Source organism: Crocodylus siamensis, chromosome 1 (assembly GCF_052110815.1).
Source record: "Crocodylus siamensis isolate JL-2025a chromosome 1, ASM5211081v1, whole genome shotgun sequence".
NCBI lineage: Eukaryota > Metazoa > Chordata > Crocodylia > Crocodylidae > Crocodylus > Crocodylus siamensis.
In genome coordinates, this window is record NC_143395.1 from 96,804,987 (window position 1) to 96,826,087 (window position 21,101).

Sequence of the window (21,101 nt, forward strand, 5' to 3'; positions counted from 1 at the left end):
TCCAACTCACTTGTGTCTGGGGAAGTACAGGGGATGTTCGAGATGGTTCTTAAGGCTAGGAAGAAAGAATCCCTTTAGAATAAATTTAACTTAGATCTGGAATTGTGCATGTCATCACAAAGTCATTGTGCTGTTTCTTTTTCTAGAGATACAGGGTGTGACTACACATCACTCTACGGTGATGTAGCAACACACTATGGCAGTGTAGCACTCATGTGGGTCAACATGTGGTCAGAGATGTGGGGCAGAAAATGTTCCGGTGCTTTATTTTTCCGGGGAAAATTTTCCATTTCTAAAATGTCATTGTTTCATAAAATTTATTAGTAACAATAATGGATGCCAATAGAATGTTAGACAAGCTTGGCAGTTTCAAAGTTGTAATTAATGTTTTTCAAGTAATTATCCCTAGGAAGCATATGAGAGAGTACATATATATTTTATTGATTTGTAAAGGGGAGGGCAAATATACTTGCATAATAATCCAAACCAAAAATCAAGTGATGAATTCACCTAATTGGCTGTGCAAGTCAAATCAAAACCAAAGTACAGCATATCATGCCCAATTCTTTGGGTGAGCTAAAATTAGTATGTCAAAAGTTTTCAGTGCCTTCGTTTTTTCCCTTAAATTCAAATAAACAATGTAAGGGAAGTACATGCTATTGTGTATTGTCTTTACATTTGTACAAGTATTCCAATAAAAATAATTTCTTTCCACATAAAGCTTTGAATTTGTTTGAATATAACTTTTAAACCACATTAAGTGTGCTGTATTTAATTTTTTGTCTAATCAAATATTTCAGTTCAAATACTTCTGGCTCTTGGGACATAAAATTAACATGGGAGTGGTTTTTTGGTCTTGTTTACTAAATATGAATAAACTTGCTAAATCAGATCACGCTCTATTTAGGGCGTTGGAAATTTTTCCAGATTTAAAATTTTCCAGAAAACCCACATCTTTGCAGGCGATCAGCAGCTACATCGCCCTAGTGGCACACTCCCCCAGTATAGTGTGTCGCTGCAGAGACGTAGCGGAGAAATCTAACCATGTGCCACGCACATGGCAGGGTAACTGCCTGTACTGTGCCCTGCTTTAGTACTCCCAAAAGGAAGTACTAAAGCACGGCGCCATAGCAGCATTTCTGTACAGCGACATGTAGACACATCCACAGTGTTGTTTTCCAGGACTGTGGTTGGTAACCCTGACCACACTATACTAACTCGTGTGAGCCTTTAGAGCTGAAGGAAGGAATCTCATTTGTTTGATTTCCATCTGAATCCTAAACTGGGATTGGTTTAGCTAATAAGAGTATAGCAATAACTGATACTGCTTATCTCCTTCATTGTCAGCTGCCGCAGACTATCTGTAGGAATAAACCCATGAGCATGGTTCCCTGTGAACTTAAACTGCATGACTGCATTATGTAATTATGGCAAGAGAGTAGTCACAAGGGATGTTTTACTTATAAGGGCACTGGTGAGCATTTTCTTTGGTGATGGGAATTACCACAGCCTGTTGCTGTATGTTGTATTGCTTTTACAAAATTGGTTGCCAATAATCTTTACTGGCAAGAAACTATTTCTTATGTTCTCCAGTAGTATTCATCATTTGGTGGAATCCAGTTTTACCACTTGACTGTACAGTACGTATAATGTCAGGCACAACAGTCTCTGAAAGTGAGATGAAATAATGGAATTGACAGAGCATTTCATTTTCTCCAAAAGGAAATAGCCATCAGTCATTTTACATACTAACTTCCTGCAGGAACTAACAGCTTTACCTCATTTGTATACAATAGAGTACAAGCCAATGTTATCGGCCACATAGAAGTCATCTGAATGTGTGCTTTCTTATTTGGTTGTAAAACTACAGTGTTCAAGTTCTACCCAGTTATAGATCGCCTTGAGCCTAAAGGCCTTACATATTTTTCATAAAACTGAGCCTGGTTTAGCTGCTCACATCTTTACTATGGAGTTCTAGCCTGAGTTAGTAATAGGTTTTAAACCATACAATTTGGAGTCAGGGCTCCTCAATTCTATTCCTGGCAAGCTCTTTGTTGAGAAGTAGTTTATTTAACATTTCTATCCCTCTGAAATTAACGCAATAACACTTACCTAGTTCAGAGCATTCATTAACTAGTGTTTATAAAGAATTTTCTGAAGCTGTTGAAAAGCAAATGAAAATATTATTCATTATCCCAATCAAAATGGTGTTTTCATATGGAATCTGTCATTGGGCCTGGCTTCTACATTAATACTGTAAATTCTTGATGTCCTTTTTAAAATGTGAAGCACAAAACTGCACACAGTACTCTAAATGAGGTCTAACCAGCACTGAGTAGAGAAACATTATCACCTCCTGTTTTGCACCTAATACTCCCATTGATGCATTTCAGAACCACATTCACTTTTGTGCAGCTGCATCACACTCATATTGAGTCTATGATCTATAAAGACTGCCAGATCCTTCTCCATAATGCTGCCATACAGTCTGGTGTCGACCATTTTGTATTTGTATTTATGATTATTCTTTCTGAAGTGTCCACATTAAAGTTGAAAAGCCCTATTCTAAGCTACCAAGAACCAAATTGACCTCTACAAAACAATTAAAAAACAGGGTTCTCTCAAGCTTTGGCAGTGATTGTGCTCTTCTCTTGGGATAGACTTATCTACAGTCATCCCTCGATTGGAAGACAAACATGCATTTTAACACTGAAAGTGTTATGGATTTCAGGAATAACCTGCCTTTTTCTCTGAACAACTGAGCTGTAGGGTAAAGCTGACTCTGGACAAATTTAAGTTAGATCCTGCCTATTATAGATCACACTGACCTCAGTCGAAATAAGAACCCTAAGGATTTCACGCTGTACTTTTCTTTCCTGTTTTTGCAACATGTTCTTTGTTAAAAAATAAATAAAACATGCCATGTTTGGACTTGCAAGCACTGCAATAGATTCTCCAGGTTCAGGGCAATGCATTCATCTGACATGTAAGACAGTGGTAAGATCTGCATTTATAAGAAATAGACTTAAACCTTTTACAGTTGCTGTAGTACTGTAGATTGGTACTTTTTATGTGGGGAGGAGGGTGAACAAGTACATGAGAGGAAGCTCATTTACAAGAATTACTGAACAAGAATACACATACAAGAGCCAAGAAATCTGTAAGGCAATGCCCTGCCTACTCCAAAGAATCCTCCGACTTACTGGGCATATCTTAACATGCAGTTAGCACAGCTGAATAGACTCCAGCACATTTCATGCCCGAGTCAGCTGCTCCTGAGTGCAGTGTTTACGTGTGTGCCCAGGACTGCTGCGCGTTGAGCTGGGGCAGAGCAGCTCCAGCTGGCAGGGAGCCTGGAGGGGTCAGCCTGCCAGCCCAGGGCTGCTCCCCCAGCTCAACATGCTGCAGAGGGTCTGGCGAAGGCATGAGGGTGCTACAGTGTGGGGTTAGCTGGCAGGCAGCCTCCACACTGTAGCATTCTCATGCCCCAGCCAGCCACACTCATGGGCATTTTGGCACATTTAACTACTCCTCTGTAAGATAGTACTTGTCGTACAGCCGAGTTAATTAATTTACTGTGTGCTAATATGGGCATGTGCGGATGGCGATGCGTTACTGTGGAGTTGGTCAGTTCTACAATAAAGCACATGTGTAGATGCATCCAGTGAGTATGATTCTGTTCTCTCTTTCATAGGCAGCATCTATTGAGCACTCAATTTCATTGGTCCCTTGTCATCAAATATAGGTCTTATTGATATGATGAAAGAATGCATGGTTTATTAGATCCCATTCTCCTCTCAAGATTTGTTGATGGGAAGGAAAAGGTGATGGCCTGGGGAAGGTGGAGGCAAGAGTAAGGTGGCCATCATAGAGGACAATCCAGTTGTCCTCTGTCCTCTATTGATACAAAGCTGGGTGCCTTTATGTCCTCTATTGTTCTTCAGGAGAAAAATAGAGGACATAAAGGCATCTGGTTTCATATCAATAGAGGACAGAGTAGAAGAAAACCAGAATGTCCTCTGTGATGGCCACCCTAGGCAAGAGTAGTGATAAGAAAGCATAAAAACAGCTCAGACATCCTATGTGTCAGGACCCCAACTCCAGATGGGGTGAATAAGAAACTTGGGTTTTGGGTCTTCAGAATAGAACGCAAGCAATCTGATAAAAGACATTTTTAGTTTAGGCAATCTATATTAGAAAACATATAAGAAACTAAAACCTCTTGGTTAATATTTTATTAAAATAGACATTATCTATAGGTTTTGTTTTTTTAATTTTAACTTTAGCTCCTAATTCAAGACCTAAAGGTTTTCAGGTCTGCGTTGCAACCAAGGTGTTTACAGTTCATAATGCTATCTAACTGTGAGACATTTTGCTTGGCACATGCACTTTGAGGTGGATGGTGGGGGAGCTGTGAGGGCCCCAATTTTTACTGTGGCAGTGCAGCTCTGGGCCCTTCCCCGCTGTCCACCTCAAGGTGTGCATGCACCCGCTGCTGGCAACGAGCCAGGTTGGGGCTCCACAGACCCTGGTGTAGCTGCTTGCAGCTTCCCTGCTACCTGCTGTAACTGCAGGGGCCTGGCCAAAGCCCAAGCCAGCTGAGACAGGCTGCAGGCAGTTCCACCAGGGTACACAGAGCCCAGGCTTAGCTTGTTGCTGGCAGCGGGTACAGACATGCCTCGAAAAAGGGAATGGGGCTGTGCTGCCACAACAAGGATTGGGCCCACTGTGGCTCCTCCGCTGTCTCCCCTTAACACGCCAACATTTTACAAATCAAGTTTGCAGGTGTTTTTGGGACTCTGCCCCAAAATGTTGCCGACCCCTGGGCTAGAACCTGTAAGATGTTCTTGCAACGCTCTCGGATGTCAGTGGGAAATGCAAGTGCTTTGCAATTATCAAACTGACCCTATGCACAGAGGGCCAGCTTGAAGCCTATCTATCATTGAAATCGTGCTTATGATTTCAAGATAAGGATTCAGTATGGACTTAGTGGTGGACAGGCTTTGTGCTGACTATTGTTACAGAGATTAATTTCACTCGTTCAGTTGTACACAAATACTAGAGAAAGTATTCTCATTTTAAAGAAGGTTATAAGTGGAAACCTAGGCTTTGACAATTCATGTATCCGCTGATATCAAATACTTACCATTCTGTGGTTCTAAAGATTTGTTCTTTCCCCTCTGTCTGAAACAGTAGAGGGCTCGAAATTAAACCTTACTAGCCTTTACAATTACACAGGACATCACCCACTATAATCAATGAGAATGAAAACTGTGGGAATAGTTCATTAATATCATAAATATGGTACATGTGCCAGTGCAGTTAATTATTAACGGCATTCATATATGGAGGCTCTACACTTCTTTGAACATTTTATTCTTTGCTGTCTTGATCACTTATGTAATTGTTATAAAAACAGATAGAGGTTCTTTAATCTACGTTAACTGAAGATTTCTGCTCTAAACTTTACCTGGAGAAGTGATTGCCTATCCCTGTTCTAAGCTGTGCTTTAACTTTTGCTGTAAGGACCTAGCAATGGAAAAGGAACAAATGAAAAACAGAAGAGTTTTCTGCCAGTGTGGGTCAGTTATCAAAGAATGGCCATTTCAAATGTAATGCTGCTTTGAAGAAGTGTTATAAAAGATATTTCACTGTTGCATAAGGGAGAAATAGACTGGTCATCTGCATGGACGGGAGTGCAGTTCAACTCTGAATTTATGAAAACCCATTTGAAACTTTGAATTGGATGAAAACCCAAGGAAATGTATCTAACTGCTTTATATCCTATGAATGTGTATATGTGGTAACTGTGAAGAAGCTAGACTTAAAGTGTTTTGGTATTGGATTTTTCTCCCTTTGGAAGTCTCTTATGTTCATATGCCCAAATATGAACACAAGCATGTCAAGCAGTAGCAAAGAATGGATAAGGGTGAAATTACATGTTACACTTAGACCATACTAAGGGCATTTAAAACACAAGCACTTGCAAATTAATTTAATTAATTCATGCTAAATGCCCCCTGAGTGTCTCAAAGTTATACCACTTAAGGCAAGGGTTAAATTTGGGCTGTGTTGGGGTAACTTCAGTCTGCTCCATGGACATAAAACCAGCAATTTGCTGGTCCTTCATCATCCCAGGATGCACATCTCCCAGCCCTCCCCCTCCCCCTTGCCCACAAAAGCAGAGGTAGAGCCCAAGTGTTCTGGCTTCTAGCTACACCACACAGCTTGCCCAGCCTTCTAGTGGCAATTCAGAGCTGTCCAAGCAAGAAAAGGTATTAAGCCCAGAATGCAACTACAGACATAACATTCAAATTTAAACACCACATAACATTCCAGAGATTCAGTAACGTCTAAGTGAAATTTGTTACTTCACCCTAACACCAGATTAAGAATCAGCACAAAAGAGTTAATCATGGGCCTTTTCCTTTCCCAGAAGTTTTGTGTTGATGCAGCTTTCCTGATACCTTGTGACTGATGTGAGATCAAAATCAGGCTCCGTATTTATAGAATATTGAGACCCTGCCTGGTAGAGATTGGATTGTGCTAAGGCAGGGGTGGGCAATTATTTCAGGTGGAGGGCTGCTTAATGAGCTTTGGTGAGCTGTTGAGGGCCAGACGGATAGCCCTGCCCTTTATCCTGCCCCCTTGTCACCATCTTGGGACCCGAAGTCCCACCCCTAACCCCCGACCTTTGCCACTTGAAGTCCTTCCTCTTGCCCCCTGGAAATACTCCTTTCTGCATGGGGGTTTGCTATCTTAGAATCAGAAAGAAACCAAATCATACACTAAAAGTCAAACAGCTACTATAATGTATTTTAATTTTATTACAAAAAATATTTTTGTCATGATTTGCGTTTGCATTGTGTATATAGGGGTAATTGCATAACAACTCAAAATAAATTCTTAGTCTTGTATATTGGGGGGGGGTGAATAGTGCCTGTGTGTGTGTATGGTGGGGTGTGGGGGGGGTGTATGGTATGGTGTGGGGGGTTGTGTGGGGGAGGGCATAGGGTATGTTGGAAGATTAGGTATATGTGAGGTTTTGTGGGGACAGGGTGTGGGTTTGTGGGGTATGAGGGAGGGTGGGAACCACTCCCACACACTCTCCCCATGGCACAGCAGGAGCAAACATGGTGCTCAGGGTGCAAGCATCCAGGGGGATGCAGCTCCAGCCAGCACTGCACAGCAAGGAGTGCAGCCTCCCCTGGGCCATCTGTATCACTGGTGCTCCCTGCCACTCATGCTCAGCCCTGGCATGCCCCAGGTGTGGGAGGGAAGCCCCAGGCATAGGAGCTGGTTACCTTCCCTGCCTCTCAGGGAAAGGTGCCAGAGGCTTCTCTCCCCTGCCGCACAGCCCTGGCGGGGAAGAAAGCTGGCTCCACTGCCTGGGGCTTCCCTTCCATGCCCGGCAAGTGCAGGGGCTGTGCATGAGTGGCAGAGAGCACCAGCAAGACGGACGACCCAGGGGAGGCTGTGCCCCTCACTGAGATGTGCAGCGCTGGCCAGAGCCACATCCCACCGGGCGCCTACACCTTAAGTGCCCCACCTGCTGCTGCCATTGCCTGCTGGGGCTACATGCCATGCGGGGAGTGTGCAGGGGTCCCCCCAACCTCCCCACCTACCTTCACACCCACATACTGCCCAGCCAAGCTCCACACTGCCGTCGCCCTCCTGGGTGTGGGCTTCACAGCCCCAGCCCCATGCTTCGTGATCCTGACCAGCTGCAGCCGCACCCATGCCATTTCCCTACCTGCTGCCTGGAGCAAGTGGGAGACTGGTGACGCAGAGCAGGTCTCTAGGGGCTGCAGCAGCAGCAGCCCCACCTGGAAGCCGATGCTGGTTGGGCTGCACCCTTTCACCCATGAAGGTGGGAGCAAGGTGCTATAGGGTATGTTGGGGGGGGAACATGTGCCCTTGCTCCCACCCTTGTGGGCAGAAGAACGGGGCAGGGTGCAATTTGTTGGTGAACACCACAGGCTGGATGAAAGTGCTTGGTGGGTTGGATCCGGCCCATAGGCTATATTTTGCCTGCTCCTGTGCTGAGACTGTATCTGCTAAGGGCAGATTAAATGTACTGTAGCCTCTGCTCTTCTGATCTTGTCTAGTACTTCCCATTTTCTTTTGGGTAGATCTAAACCAACATGAAACTTCTTTTTGTTTTAGTTTTCTAAACTGTAACACAGGAGTGAGCGAGTTTAAAGGATGAGCTGATGCTATACTGTGGTGGACTAAAGTGGCCAAATGACAGGAAATGGCGGATGATCCTAGGATGAGGAAAGGGGCTTCATTTATGAATGTACATGTAATTGCACACACTTCAGAAAGAGCTCATAAAGAAGTATTTGCACACTGTTCCCATTCAGCTCAGCTGAAATCAAACTTTTGCAACCTATTTAGGACTGGTTTTTTGGCCTTAGACAAGATTCTACCTTTCTATTCCTTGCTTCAAAGTAACTGCTTCCTGTGAGTAGACTGGCAACTCATGAGAATACCTTAGTATACTGATACTAATACATTGCCAGGTGAGCAGCCTATTTTTGTGAACAAAGAAAACTTCTTATTTCTTCATCTTGCTATTTGAATTCAGTTCACAACAGCAACGTTTGTTGCTCCTAGTTATCTGCCCCAGTGAGCCGCATAACTGATAAAATTTTCCATGCTGCAAAGTGCAATCAGCAAATCATTAATTATTCTAGCAGGGATTTCTGAATTTTAGGAGAGAGAGTTTGTGGCATAGTGAACAGTCTTAGATGTAACTATAGTATATTAATGTATCTACAGTATGTTAAATGGCCTTTCCTACTTAAGAGTAGGGAGTTGTTTATATGCCTTTTCATTCTTTGAATTAAGTTGTAACTACTGTTTATCCTGCAGAGAAAGTGCAGCTATCAAAGAATTACATCTACAAAACATTCACTTAATTTCTGATGAAGAAGAATACAATGTGATTCGCTGACAGTACTAGCAATTAGAAAACAAAGAAGGTGGATATGAAAATCCTGGCCAGAGAATAAATATCTGTAACCCTTCAATGTCATTTCTATAGCCCATAATTTGCATGTCTATGCAATCTAAATGTGGAATAAATTTACTCTTCTCCCAATAAAAGCATTAACTTACAGTGAGTGTAATTCATTTGTTAGATAAATGTTGACATAATGTTCAGTGCTAGGTTGAAGATATAGTCCCCACGCTGAGACGCTTATAATCTAAATAGAAAATCATATAAATGTGAAATGGAGCCATTAGATCAGTGGTTCACAAAGTTTTGCCCCTATAATGCCTGTGCTATATCATCTTTTCCACACTTTTTCCCAGGTTTACGCAATTCCAACCAGTCCAGTATGTTCAAAATAGTCAATGGTCCCAATCAAAAGCAAAAATAAAAATAAAAAATAAAAGGAAAATTACCAGTAAGAAGGATAAGTGAGAATTATGTTGCTAACAGATGTTGGGAATTCTCCCTAGACCCACCCTGCTCAGTAGTTTCAGTATTTGTACTTTGCGTATAGAATATGCAAGTAAGGAGGAAATTAAAAATAGTTTGGTTGGACTATGATTTTTCCAAGTGTGTGATATAATTCTGGACAGGATGGCTGCATGATTTAAATTTCTGCATCCCTAGCTAAAGAAAACTTCCTGTTAATTTGTAGGACAGTCTAGCCCAAACTGTTACAAGCTGCTTTGTTAAAAAAGTGGTTTAAGAGATTTAGTAACACAGGGGCCATGTCTACATGCAACATTGACTGCATAGTAGCCAAAGACTACTGTGCAGTAGTGTTGCATGGCAGCAACATCATGCAACACTACTGCACAGAGGTCTTGGGCTACTGCAAAGTCAGCGTCACAGAAAAGCTGTTCATCGACGGTACTGCACAATGACCCGGGTTACTGCACAGTCATTTAGTACTCTAAGTCTTGCACTTAGAGGTATATGAAGGGCTAATATGACAAAGACCATGGGGAAAACAGGGAAGGAATATCTTGAGAGCATAAAAAATGGAACATGGAGGAAGGAAAGTCAAGGTGAGGAGGAAATGCTCATGGGGGAGTAAACTGCAGTAAGTAGACAGATCAGGTAAGAAATGTTATTGCAGTAAAGAGCATTTGAAAGAAGAATCTTTTAGAAAAAATCTGAAAAGAGAATAGAGAAGGGAAACTAGATGAAAAAGATTAGAGAGAGAATTTACATATCAGAAGGAAAAAAAATTAAAACAAAATGGAAATGAGATCAGAGAAAAGAAGGAAAACTGCAAGTATTACTTTTATAAAATGTGGATCCAAAAGAATGTTAAAACCCCAAATTTGATTTTTCACACTTTCCACACTTTCAAATAGGCTTGTTGAATGCTAAGCATTTCCTCATTAACAGAAAGGCTGAGATTTTTAGGTCTGATTTTTGTTTGTTTCTTTCTTTTAGGGAGCTCCTGCTGTCTGTAGCTCTTGGCCAGGTTCTCTCCCTCCTTATCTGTGGTATTGGCCTGACCAGCAAGTATCTGTCAGAAGATTTCCATGCCAACACTCCTGTTTTTCAGAGCTTCCTCAATTACATCCTCCTATTCTTGGTCTACACAACAACACTAGCTGTCAGACAAGGTAAGTGTGGCTTTCTGAAGTGGGGTAGCTTCTATTAGCTGTTACATAGAAAATAGCTATTTAGGATAAAAATTTTCAAAACAGCAAATTCCCATTTTAAAAAGTGTTCAAATACATAAGAGCTGAAGTTTTAGTGTTTTTGTTCAGTAAAACAGGCTTCTCAGTGAATTAGGCACTGTTGAAATATTATACTTTGTGATATTTCCATGTCCCTGACGGGCCTTCTTGTATCCCTCCTGGGATCTCGGTTTTCCCGGGTTGGTGACTATTCCCCTTCTGGACTGGTTTGTCTCCGTGGGTGTTCTTCTCCCGCGTCACCGAACCCCGCCCTCGCCTGCCACGACTTGGTGTTTCCTTAGTGGTGCGGGGCTAGTTCATGGGTCCCTCGGTGGCCCGGGCTTGGCCCATCGGTTGCACACGGGGCTCCGCCACCCCTACACCCTGGCCTCACGCCACCTCTGGGCTCGACTTCCCCTAGCCTGCTCCGCTGCTTCTGCCTGCTACTACCACAGCTTTCTTATTCAATCCCACAGTCTGTGGGGATGCCACTGTACCGCTACCTTAAGGACAACCTCCTCACAGTAGCCTGCACCAGAGCCTCATCTGCCCCTTTATAGACCCCATGCCACAAGCCCTTCACCCGGTGTAGCTATTAACTCTATTGCTATCCCTCCACCAAATCCTAATTAGCCTGGACCGAGAGGGGAAGGGATCCTCCTTAGTGGCCCTCCAGTTGCCCCACTCCTGTTCCTGTACCCGACGTTCACAGGTCTTGGCAGCGATCCCACCCCGATCTCCCTTCAGCCCAGTGATTCTTGGTCTTTCGCCCCTCTTCGGCATGTCCCGCACCCACCGTCTCGGAACTTACTTCTGGGTCTCCAAACTCCTCCTGGATCATCCCGATCCTCTGTCGCTCACCCGATCCATTGCTTCTGACACGATCTGCCGTCGTCCCCGTCATTGGGTTTCCTTTCAGGGTCGCTCCTCCCTCCTGAGCTCCAGCTCGGCGTGTCCGGTCCCCGGGATCCTTTGCCATCGCTTTCCCGGCCCACCACTCGATCTCCAGTCCATCCATTGCCTCCGAAGCGGTGGCTGCCATTTTTAAATCTCCTGGCCAGCATTTGACATCATCGTCAGCTGCTGGCCGCAGCTGTACATAGACATGGCTAACGAGCCACACGGGCTCTCCCTCCGCCGTGGCGTTCCTCTCTTCCCACCTGTTCAGTAAGTTTTCCCGGCTTCTTCGGGTCCTGGGTCATCCCATCTTGTTTATATTAACTAATCATTGTTTCCAGAGGACATTAAAAGCATTACATATCAGATAAAAGGAAAAAGTACATCTTCATTAGGAAGAAACAGATTAATAAACCACAAATATTGACATGTTGTATAAATCAAAAGGAAAAATCTGTAGTCCTTTTTCCTGAATATTTTCATATAAACATTTTTAGTACTCCTTCCTCCCTGATTTAATTTGTGATGTTGTGATGTGACTATGGCTAGTAACAGAAATTGCACATAAACCTGTATAAATGATCGGAAATCATTCTAAACCTGTAACAGGACAGAAGTTCATTGCATATAGACTGGTTTCAAAATGGCAGAATTCAATTGAAGTTAGACCTGGATGGATGTAGTAGCAGGCTGAATCACTTTAGGTTAGACCAGTGTCTTGAACTTCTGTCCCAGATCCCTCCTGATACAAGTTAGGTTACAATGCACTTTACTGGAAGAAGTAGTGTTTTACTTCAACCCAACGCTGCAGCATCTGTATGGATTGATTGCTTCAGTAGGACTTTTTGGCACCTTTAGGAAAAGCTGATTCAATCAGCTATTAGATAAAAACACCAAAAAGCCCCACTAAAGTGCCTGATCTATACAGATGTTGGGCAAGAAAAGTCAACTAAGGCACTTCCTGTTCTGGGCATGCACTGGGCTCAGCACAGGAACGCACCAAGTTTCAAGTAAAGTGCCACTTTTTTTTTAACAACTGCAAGAAGCCATTTATTTGCCCATGCTTAGGAATAAAAGTCCACCTAAAATCCTACTCCAGTTAATGAGGTTTAGGGTCCAGGCATGCAGGAGAAAGCAAATTCTGTGACTCCCACTTGCTGGCCAATACAGTGGACTAGTAGTCTACCAGAAAAGGTCAGCAACACATTTTTATTCTCCAGAGCAAGTATATACAGAGAGGAAACTCTCCTTGGACAGAGCAACTATACATCCCCTTAGTATTAAGGAGTAGAGTGTCAATAAATAATTTGGGCTCAAGTGTGAAAAGCATGTATGTACACTCAACACCACACCCCAAATATCCCTTTGTTTAATATTTTCTGCAGATTTAGTTTTCTGCTACCACATTTTTCCTTTCTTTTTCACCTAACCCTCCCATCACTGAGATTCCATGCCTAGATTATGTGTGGGAAGAGACTGCACTGAAGTGCATTTCTCATCCACCCATTTTTTAATCATTTGTTTTATTCAGCTTTACAGAGCACATCAATGTGAAACAAAGCAAAGGAGCAAAAATTTCACCCACTCCATGGTCAGCACCTAATAGAACAGAGAGAGAAACATTCTCTGGGGGAAAGAAATGTAAATATGTATTAGGAGCTATAATGGTCCACTCAGGCTTTTGGGGTTTCAAATGCATCTGTGGCCGCAAATATTTTGGAACCTTCCTTTACATTAATTCTTTAATTGTTCTGAGAATACTTAAGGCTTTCATTTCTTATGATGCTCATGTGGAGCAACACTGTGAAATATTCCAATGTTCTAAGCATATGGGGATCTCACTCCTACCAAAAGATTAGTGTAAAAAAATCAGTGTTGTGTTCCAGTACAGGGAAGATCTAACATGTATGCAGAGTGTTATAAAATGGTATCTGTTGCTATTTCCCTGAACTGAGGAAGGTTGATCTCTTTTGGAAATGTGGACACTTTCCCTAGAAGAGATTGCTAAAACTTTTCTTAGTTTTCCTGTTTCAATTTGGATAGGAGGGAAGCAGCAGCCAAGCCTCCATCCACACAGCCTATATTAGCATCTTTCTGAAGAGTTCTTGGTAGAGAGTACAAGCACAGACCATGTCTATTATCACACAAAATCAAGTTATATCCTTTAAGTTGCATTTCAGTGTGGCACTTAGGTGTCCATTTCACATGGCTTTTAGCCAGCTTTGAGTTCCTAGATCTCTTAGGTGCTTTTGAAAATGTTATCCTGTCAGGACATATGGTAGAACCAGCACTGTGAGGGCCCTGCAGCCAGCAGAGCTGTAGTTGATTGCTGAAGCCAGGCAGGCGCAGAGAGAGACACCAGGGTCTTGAAAGCCATCCCTGCGAGAATTGCTGCCACCACTTCAAAAGCCCTGGAAAGAGTTGGGACTCTTGACGTGTTGGCCACAGTAGCAGCAAGGTTCCAGCAAGGCTCCCTGGCAGTTCATCTGTGGGGGTATATCAGGAAGGCAAACACTCTCCCTCTCACTTGTAACTCTACAGGCATGTAACTATAAAGGTGTTAAACTGCAATGCTTCAAAACCAAGAAGTTCCTCTCTGGAAGAGGCAATATTTTGCAATGCTTTTCCTATCTTTGTAGTGCTACAAACAGCTTGAGTGGCTCTATGCTTGCTTTTTGTAACACTTCAAGGGCATATTAGCGTTATAAATGTAATACCTGCCCATGGATTAAGGGATTTACTGTCTAAACAGACATAACAGACAAGGCTGGAAGAAAGGAAATATAGTTATCTGTATTTTGCAGATGAGGGACTGAGGAACAGAAAGGTTATGCTGCAAGATTGTAGTCATGCTGGGGTGGAAGCCAGTGCCTTGCAAGTCCCAGTCCAGTAAATTGGACTACAGGATTTAGGTTCAGTCTCATCTATTTAGCAGTGTATAATTCAAATAAGAAAATGAACATTGCCTAAGACAGGGGTGGGAGTATACAGGCTGTGGGCTGGATCCAGGTGACCAAGGGATTTTAACTAGCCTGGACAGGTCCTTAGATCTGTCTGGTCCAGGCACAGAGGGCAGCCTGGGCTGTGGTTCATGTGGCTGTTTCTGCCAGGTGCACAGCAGAGCTGGGGTGGTATGGTGGCCAGACTCCACTTCCCAGCAGCCCTGACAGTGGTGGCTCCTTCCAGCTGGTGCTGCCAGTGTGGCTGCTGCTGCTAGACCTGGTCCCGCTGCCCAGGCACCCTGGCCAATCCTCCCTGAACCCACTGCCGGGAGCACCAGATGGCGCATGTGGGCAGGATCTCCATGGAGATCAGCCCAGGACCTTTGCAGGAAAGGTTTGCTTAGCCTGGTACATGGGATGCACCCATGGGTGGGTGGGGAACAGCATCCAGGAGTTGGACAGGCAGGTGGGGCTGGGAACTCAGGGCAGTGACAGTGCGGGCCAAGTCCTGGGGCAGAGCCATTGCTCTGCCTGCTTATCCCTGCAACGGGCATGGTTTCCACGGGGAGGGGTGTGCCAGGAGTGGATCACAGCTCTGCCTCAAGCCAGGCTGTCACTGCCCCATGACCCCAGCCCCAATCCCAGCCTTGCCCCCTGTCCTGCTCCCAGATTCTGCTCCAGATTCTGCTCCATACCCCCTCATGCAGCTCCATCCCATTCAACTGGCCAAGTACGCTCTGCCTGCTGGGCTCCCAGGCCAGTCTCTATAGAGCTGAAAGCTGGGATCACTGAGTGGTGACAGCGTGGGGCCGGGCCCCAGGAGGGAGTTTTGGTGAGCTGTTGTGGGCTAGAGGGCAGAGAGAGGAAGGGTGCTGACCCGGCCCACAACAGCTCTCCAAAACTCCCTAAGTGGCCCTTCAGCCCAAACAGTTGCTGACCCCTGGCCTACAAGAACTGATACTCCTCAAGGCAGCTGAATCAAAGTGAATGAAGTCCTGAAATAAAATTCTTTTAGTGCAGTAGGCTGATAGAAAAAGGATGTTTAATGTTTCATGGATCAGCTGAACAGAAAAAAAAATCCAATTTGCATCAGACCAATCCACAATTAAATATTTCAGTTCAATTTTCCACTAGTAAGATTTATTTTTTTTGCTAATTCAAGATTTTTTCATGCAGAAAAAAATGCATTTTTTCTATCAAAAATCATTCTGCTGGAAAATCTGCAACTAGCTCTATTACGTCATTTTATCTGTGTGTTTGTATGTTATATTTTTCACAAACATTTGAAAATCATTCTTCTGTTCTCCATAAGAAATTGGTTTTAAGCTTATTACTAATTTGGGATAAGCCTAAACACTGTACATGCATGCTGCAACCTTTTTAATCATATACTTCTTAATGTACCGACATTGAACTATTGAGGTCCAAATTTTGCATTTATTTGTGTACACATAGGGAAAATGATATTGTAAAATGAATGTTATTAATGCAGCATCATAAGACAACTGAATAGCATTATGTATAATGTGGTTGATTTTCTAAAAATGTAATAGATATGAGTAATGAAATCTGCAGACTTTCTTCCTAAGGTAATTTTTTATCATGCCTATTTATTTTGGTAATCACTTTGCCAAAGCCTATTTTTGTCTATGGATAGACATTTTATCCCCACTCAATCATCCCCTAATCTTCAAAGAAATCTACCTAACAGAACCCTGTCAAGACACTTTTTGGCAATTCATTTTTGTTAGGTATTGTTGCAAAATGAGGGGGGAGAAAACCCTTTAATGATCCCTCTGTCAATGAAAGCTAGTAGAGATTAGTTTTAGCACCTTAAAAAGCAATAGGTGGGAAATTGTCCACAGTGGGCCAAGAGGTGTTAATTGCCATCAGTCAGCCCTGTGGTAGAGGTATCAGCTGCCTGTAGCCAAAAAAAAACACTTCTAAAAGACACCTCAAATATGTTGCAAATGAAAATAACACACATACATGACATGGTAAAAAAAAAGTTCACTAGCTTTTTTGTTTTGAACAATAATTAGGCAATGAGAAGTTGGTAGGTATCTTCTCTGAACTAAGGATAGAAATCAGATAATCTCAACAGACCACATTCTTTCACCATTACTTATACCAAGCAGTACAGTACTCCACTATTGATTTCAGTTGGTCCATTGATTTCAGTGGGGCAATTTAACACTCAACATACAGAAGGCTGGCAAAATCCACCTAATAATTTGCTGATACAGGTGGACTGTATGAATGTTCATGTCTGAGTGTGCATATGTGTGGTTGGATGCATTTTTTCTTCTGGACTGCTAAGTGATGAGGTTATACTATATGTCAACTGAAAAAAAAATTTTTCTTAGAGTTTAAGTAATGCTATAGATTTAAGATATAAACAGATTTAGGAAGAAGCAATAGTAACTCTTTTGAGGGTGTTAAAAGTTGAAGTTATACCATGTATTATGGGAATATTAATTTTCAATAGATTTCCATTATAGTTTTGGTCTGTGACCTAAGTGTTTCAACAATATATATATTCTTAACATACCTGATACTTGAATGGGTACTTCCACTTACAAAAAAAAGGGTGTTTTGAAGGAAATCACAGAATTTATAGGAGATGTTCTGGCTCATTAACTTTTACATCTGCTATTTGGTGAACAGTAAAGTAACTCATGTCTTTGTGGCATCAGTCTCATTCTAACTGCATTTATTTTCAATGTATGAAGGGACAATTCCTAAAACTAGAATCACATGATTAGTCTCATTTCTCTTTAAGGAGGCTTCCCCACCATTTGTTGCTCTTTTTCAAACTGCCTGTAATAATATAATGCCAAGTATGGGTCCCCATTGCTATAGGTGTTCAGGTCATTTTAGATGGAATATATTTTTAGCTTGTGCATTAAAATTGAAACATTTCATGGAGACATGTCAATCTCACCAAAGTTCTCGATGGGAAAGTCTGTTTTTCTGAAGCCTAGGACCCTCACCTGGTTGCTTCTTGTGAGAGAGAATGTGCATACATAAATGAAAAGACAAAGGTTTTGATAGAAAAAATAAAGGACATTTCAACACAATTGTGTTTTGTGAAAACATTTCTAAAGGGCTTGATTTTCTTCCAGTGAAGAATGAAACCAGATCTCAACACATCGAAAGCTGTCAAGCAGAGTCATAATGAGCTCCTGCAGGACCCTGGACAGAGGGCTGACCACTGGAGAGGAGGGAGGGCAAAGCGGGGTCTTACATGCCCCAGCATCCTCCATGCTCCAGCAGCAGTTGCTGCTGCTATAGTAGGCTGAACACAGGCTACTACAGATGGGGAGTGAGCCCCCTGCACACTGGCTGCGGCAAGGGCACCACTATGTCCCCTCACTCCAGAAGTCTTTGCTCCCTGTAGTGAATGAGGCGGAAAGGAGCAGAATGGTTTGCAATTTTTGCCATTGGAGGTATATTTCCACTCCTAGCCTCCTGGGCTGCAGCCGGTATACAATGAGCCTGCCTGTCAGTCGCAGTAGCTCCATGGTATGGGCTACGCCTAGTCAGGGCCAGACACAGGCATGGGTGAACCAGGTGGCCACCCAGGGCCCAGATAGAAAGGGGGCCTGAAAATGGTAATTTTTTTATTATTATTATCATTCTCTCTGGCAAAGGGGGGCCCAATATTAAAAGTTCTCCCGGGATCGCCATGACTCTAGGTACGGTGCTGGCCATAGTGCCTTGTTCTCACCCAGTCACATATCTAGGGGGCATAGGGCTGGCTGGCATCTCTGGCTAGGCTGCATGGTACTGCATTTGCATAGCAAAGCCTCCCGGGGTGATTCTGGTGCTCCTTCTAAGTTGGTGCCTGGGACAGGTGCCTCACTCACCCCTTTCGCCACTGTTACTCTTTGCTATCTTGTAGCTAGTTCTGCTTCTGACAGCAGCAGAACCAGCCAACCCAACACAGAGGAAAGATGTAGCCAGCCCCTGCATAAGACAACAGAGCATGCTGCAAACTTTTTGAAGATCTGCAGAGTTTCCCTTGAGCTCAGAGTTCCCCACAGGAAGAGTTCTGAGTGCGCTGGCCAATGTTGTTTCTGGACAGCCCAATGCAACGGGCCATTCAACTGCTCCAATGTAGGGGTGTGTTTCAAACCACAATCTAACCCCATATTTAAAAATAAACAAATATTTGTACACATTTTACTGCTTGGGGCCAAGACAAATAATGAACTTCTAGTACAGCAGAACCCAGATTGTTTTGTATCCAGATGGCTAGCACTTAGTTGGCTAGCACTTAGTTCACAGCAGGTTACCAAATTAAGACTGGTCACTCATCTGTTGCTGCGGCTTTTACTTCAAGGGGTGCTGCTTCTTCAATCAGGTGGGATACAGCAATGGTCCTGTGTAGCTGAATGGAGAAGTGGTGCGCTCAGAAGAAAAGCTGTAGCAAACAGAGGGAGCACCTCTGTAGCTGTTTGCTGCAGTTTCATACACCCACAGCTAGTGCATAAAGTCTCATCTTTGCAAGAGTGGGGGCAGAGGTTAGGAGCCTAACCTTGCAAAAATCTGGGTTGTACTATCTCTGGACTTCTTATAACAGTATTGCAGGTTCTTCTGATTGTGCATTACTTTATTGTTAGCAGGGCACTTCCTCCACTTTCATTCATTCAAAGAGTCCCTTTGAGCCAGATCCTATTTTGCCTCTAGGAAGACCTCAACTTAGCATCTTGTTCCAAATTAATATGGCCAATCTCATGTGTTTCATATGTTGAAGCACATAGCTCTCTTACTCTCTGAAGAGAGAGCCTTAGCAACACACTAAGATCCCTCTGTCCAGTTGTGATGGCTTAAGAAAGGAAATACAAGCAGGCAGGTGTTTACCTGAATCAGTATGTCTGCTTAAGAGGTAGTACAGTTACTTCACTGTAAAGGAAATGTACTTACTCCATAAAAAGCTTGCCAAGAATGTGGAAGACCTGGGTTTTAGGATTTCCTTTATCTCAGGGGATTTGAACCCATACCTTATATATCCCAACAGTGTAGCCTGACCATTAGGCTGGATGGGAAGTATTCTTTAGCCCCTTTGTTGAAGCTGTCTTACTGTGCAGCCAAGAGGGAAAGGTTGCTGAGGTCAAAAGGATAGCAAGCAAGAGGGAACCTCGTTTTGTGACCCAGCAAGATGGACCCCACCCCGTTCTGGCCCTGTCTTTTTATCCAATGACTACGGAATGCCAAATGCATCATTTTTACTGATGAAATTCAGAGTGATGCAACTGCAAATAATGACACTATCCTGGATTACACTTTGGTAACAGAGGTTGGCGCTACATGTGCACTTTAATGCATAGTAGCCTATTTTGCTGCACATTACAGCATCACCTAAAAAAATCATGTGATTAGGCACAGAAAAATAGGCTACTGGGCATTAAGTGTCACTTAAATCCTGTGTGTATTTGTTACTGCTCATTAAGATAACCTAATGCACATTTCTTTAGTACTTCACATTGGAAGTACTGAATTTAAATTTAACAGAAAATATGCCTTAATGCACATATAGACACACCCAGAAGGCAGGCACTTGCCTAGGGAGCTACCTGTCTGTAAGTGGGAGGAGCCTCTAGGCCACATAGGCTAATGAGCAAAAGTTGGTCATGCATGGTCTCTGTTTTTCAGAAATAAAAATCAGAAGCTTAGGGTTTCACTACTAAGAATCCATCATGTTTTATTCTCCTCTGTCCAAACATAGGCACACACTCCCTCCTTCCTGTTAAGGATTCCCGTTAAAGCCTTGACAGGCATTTTCTATGTGCAGGATTACTGTAATTAGGATTAGCACTAGACTTGCAAAACAATGTACCACTGGCATATATTACAGCCCCACTAGAAGGGAGTTTCAGTTGAACCACCAAGCGAAGAAGCCTGTTCTCTGCTACCAACAAGTTTCAGTCTTTTGTCCAATGACAATTTAATGTGGAGGCACAACGGTTACCTCCTTTTCAGGGCAGTGCCCATCTCCCTGGACCTCAGAGTTAGGCTTCTTCTGGGGTTGTTTGGGGGGTTGGGGGGTGTTGACTTGCTTCGCCTCTTGACTACCCAGGGGGCCAGCTTCAGCAGGAGAGGAGGAGAGTACTCTCAGTCCTGCTGCTCCTGGTTAGGCACTGTTTTAAGAGATGGGTGAGAGGTGGGCTTTGAGTGTGGAGCTTCTAGGTCCTGGGCAAGTGCCTTGGCTACTAGGCTCTTGGGTAAGAGGTGGGGCACTGTCACTTCCAAGCAATTACACTGTGGGTTTTTTGCTGAGTTTTGTTTCGAGGGATTGATGCGCATTTATGCACCTCTGTGGCAAAATCTGCTTGCAGTGGAGCACAGTGGATTTAGATGTCTCATTCACTAGCTGGGATCATTTCCAAGGAGGATAGTAAGCCAAGTTCAGATGCATAAGGCAAAATTAGAGGCATATAATGCAATGAGTTATTTTAATAGAATTCAAGCTGTTGCATAGGGAAAAGCAGAACCGTGTCTAGTCATTTTGACACTTAAGAACCCTATAAGTGCCACTCCAACATCTTAGCAGTGAAACAGGATCTAGATTTTTACCTTTAATTTGAAATGCCTCCTGTTTTT

At 43.2% G+C, this 21,101-nt stretch overlaps 1 protein-coding gene across 1 annotated transcript in view; it reads left to right on the forward strand.

The window, feature by feature from the left end:
• SLC35F1 (solute carrier family 35 member F1) overlaps positions 1-21,101 on the forward strand; it is a 428,569-nt gene that overhangs the window by 238,922 nt on the left and 168,546 nt on the right. Inside the window, exon 2 of the mRNA XM_090038537.1 lies at positions 10,424-10,599. Within this exon, the coding sequence (XP_089894663.1) occupies positions 10,424-10,599 (176 nt within the window). The remainder of the gene's footprint in view (positions 1-10,423; positions 10,600-21,101) is intronic.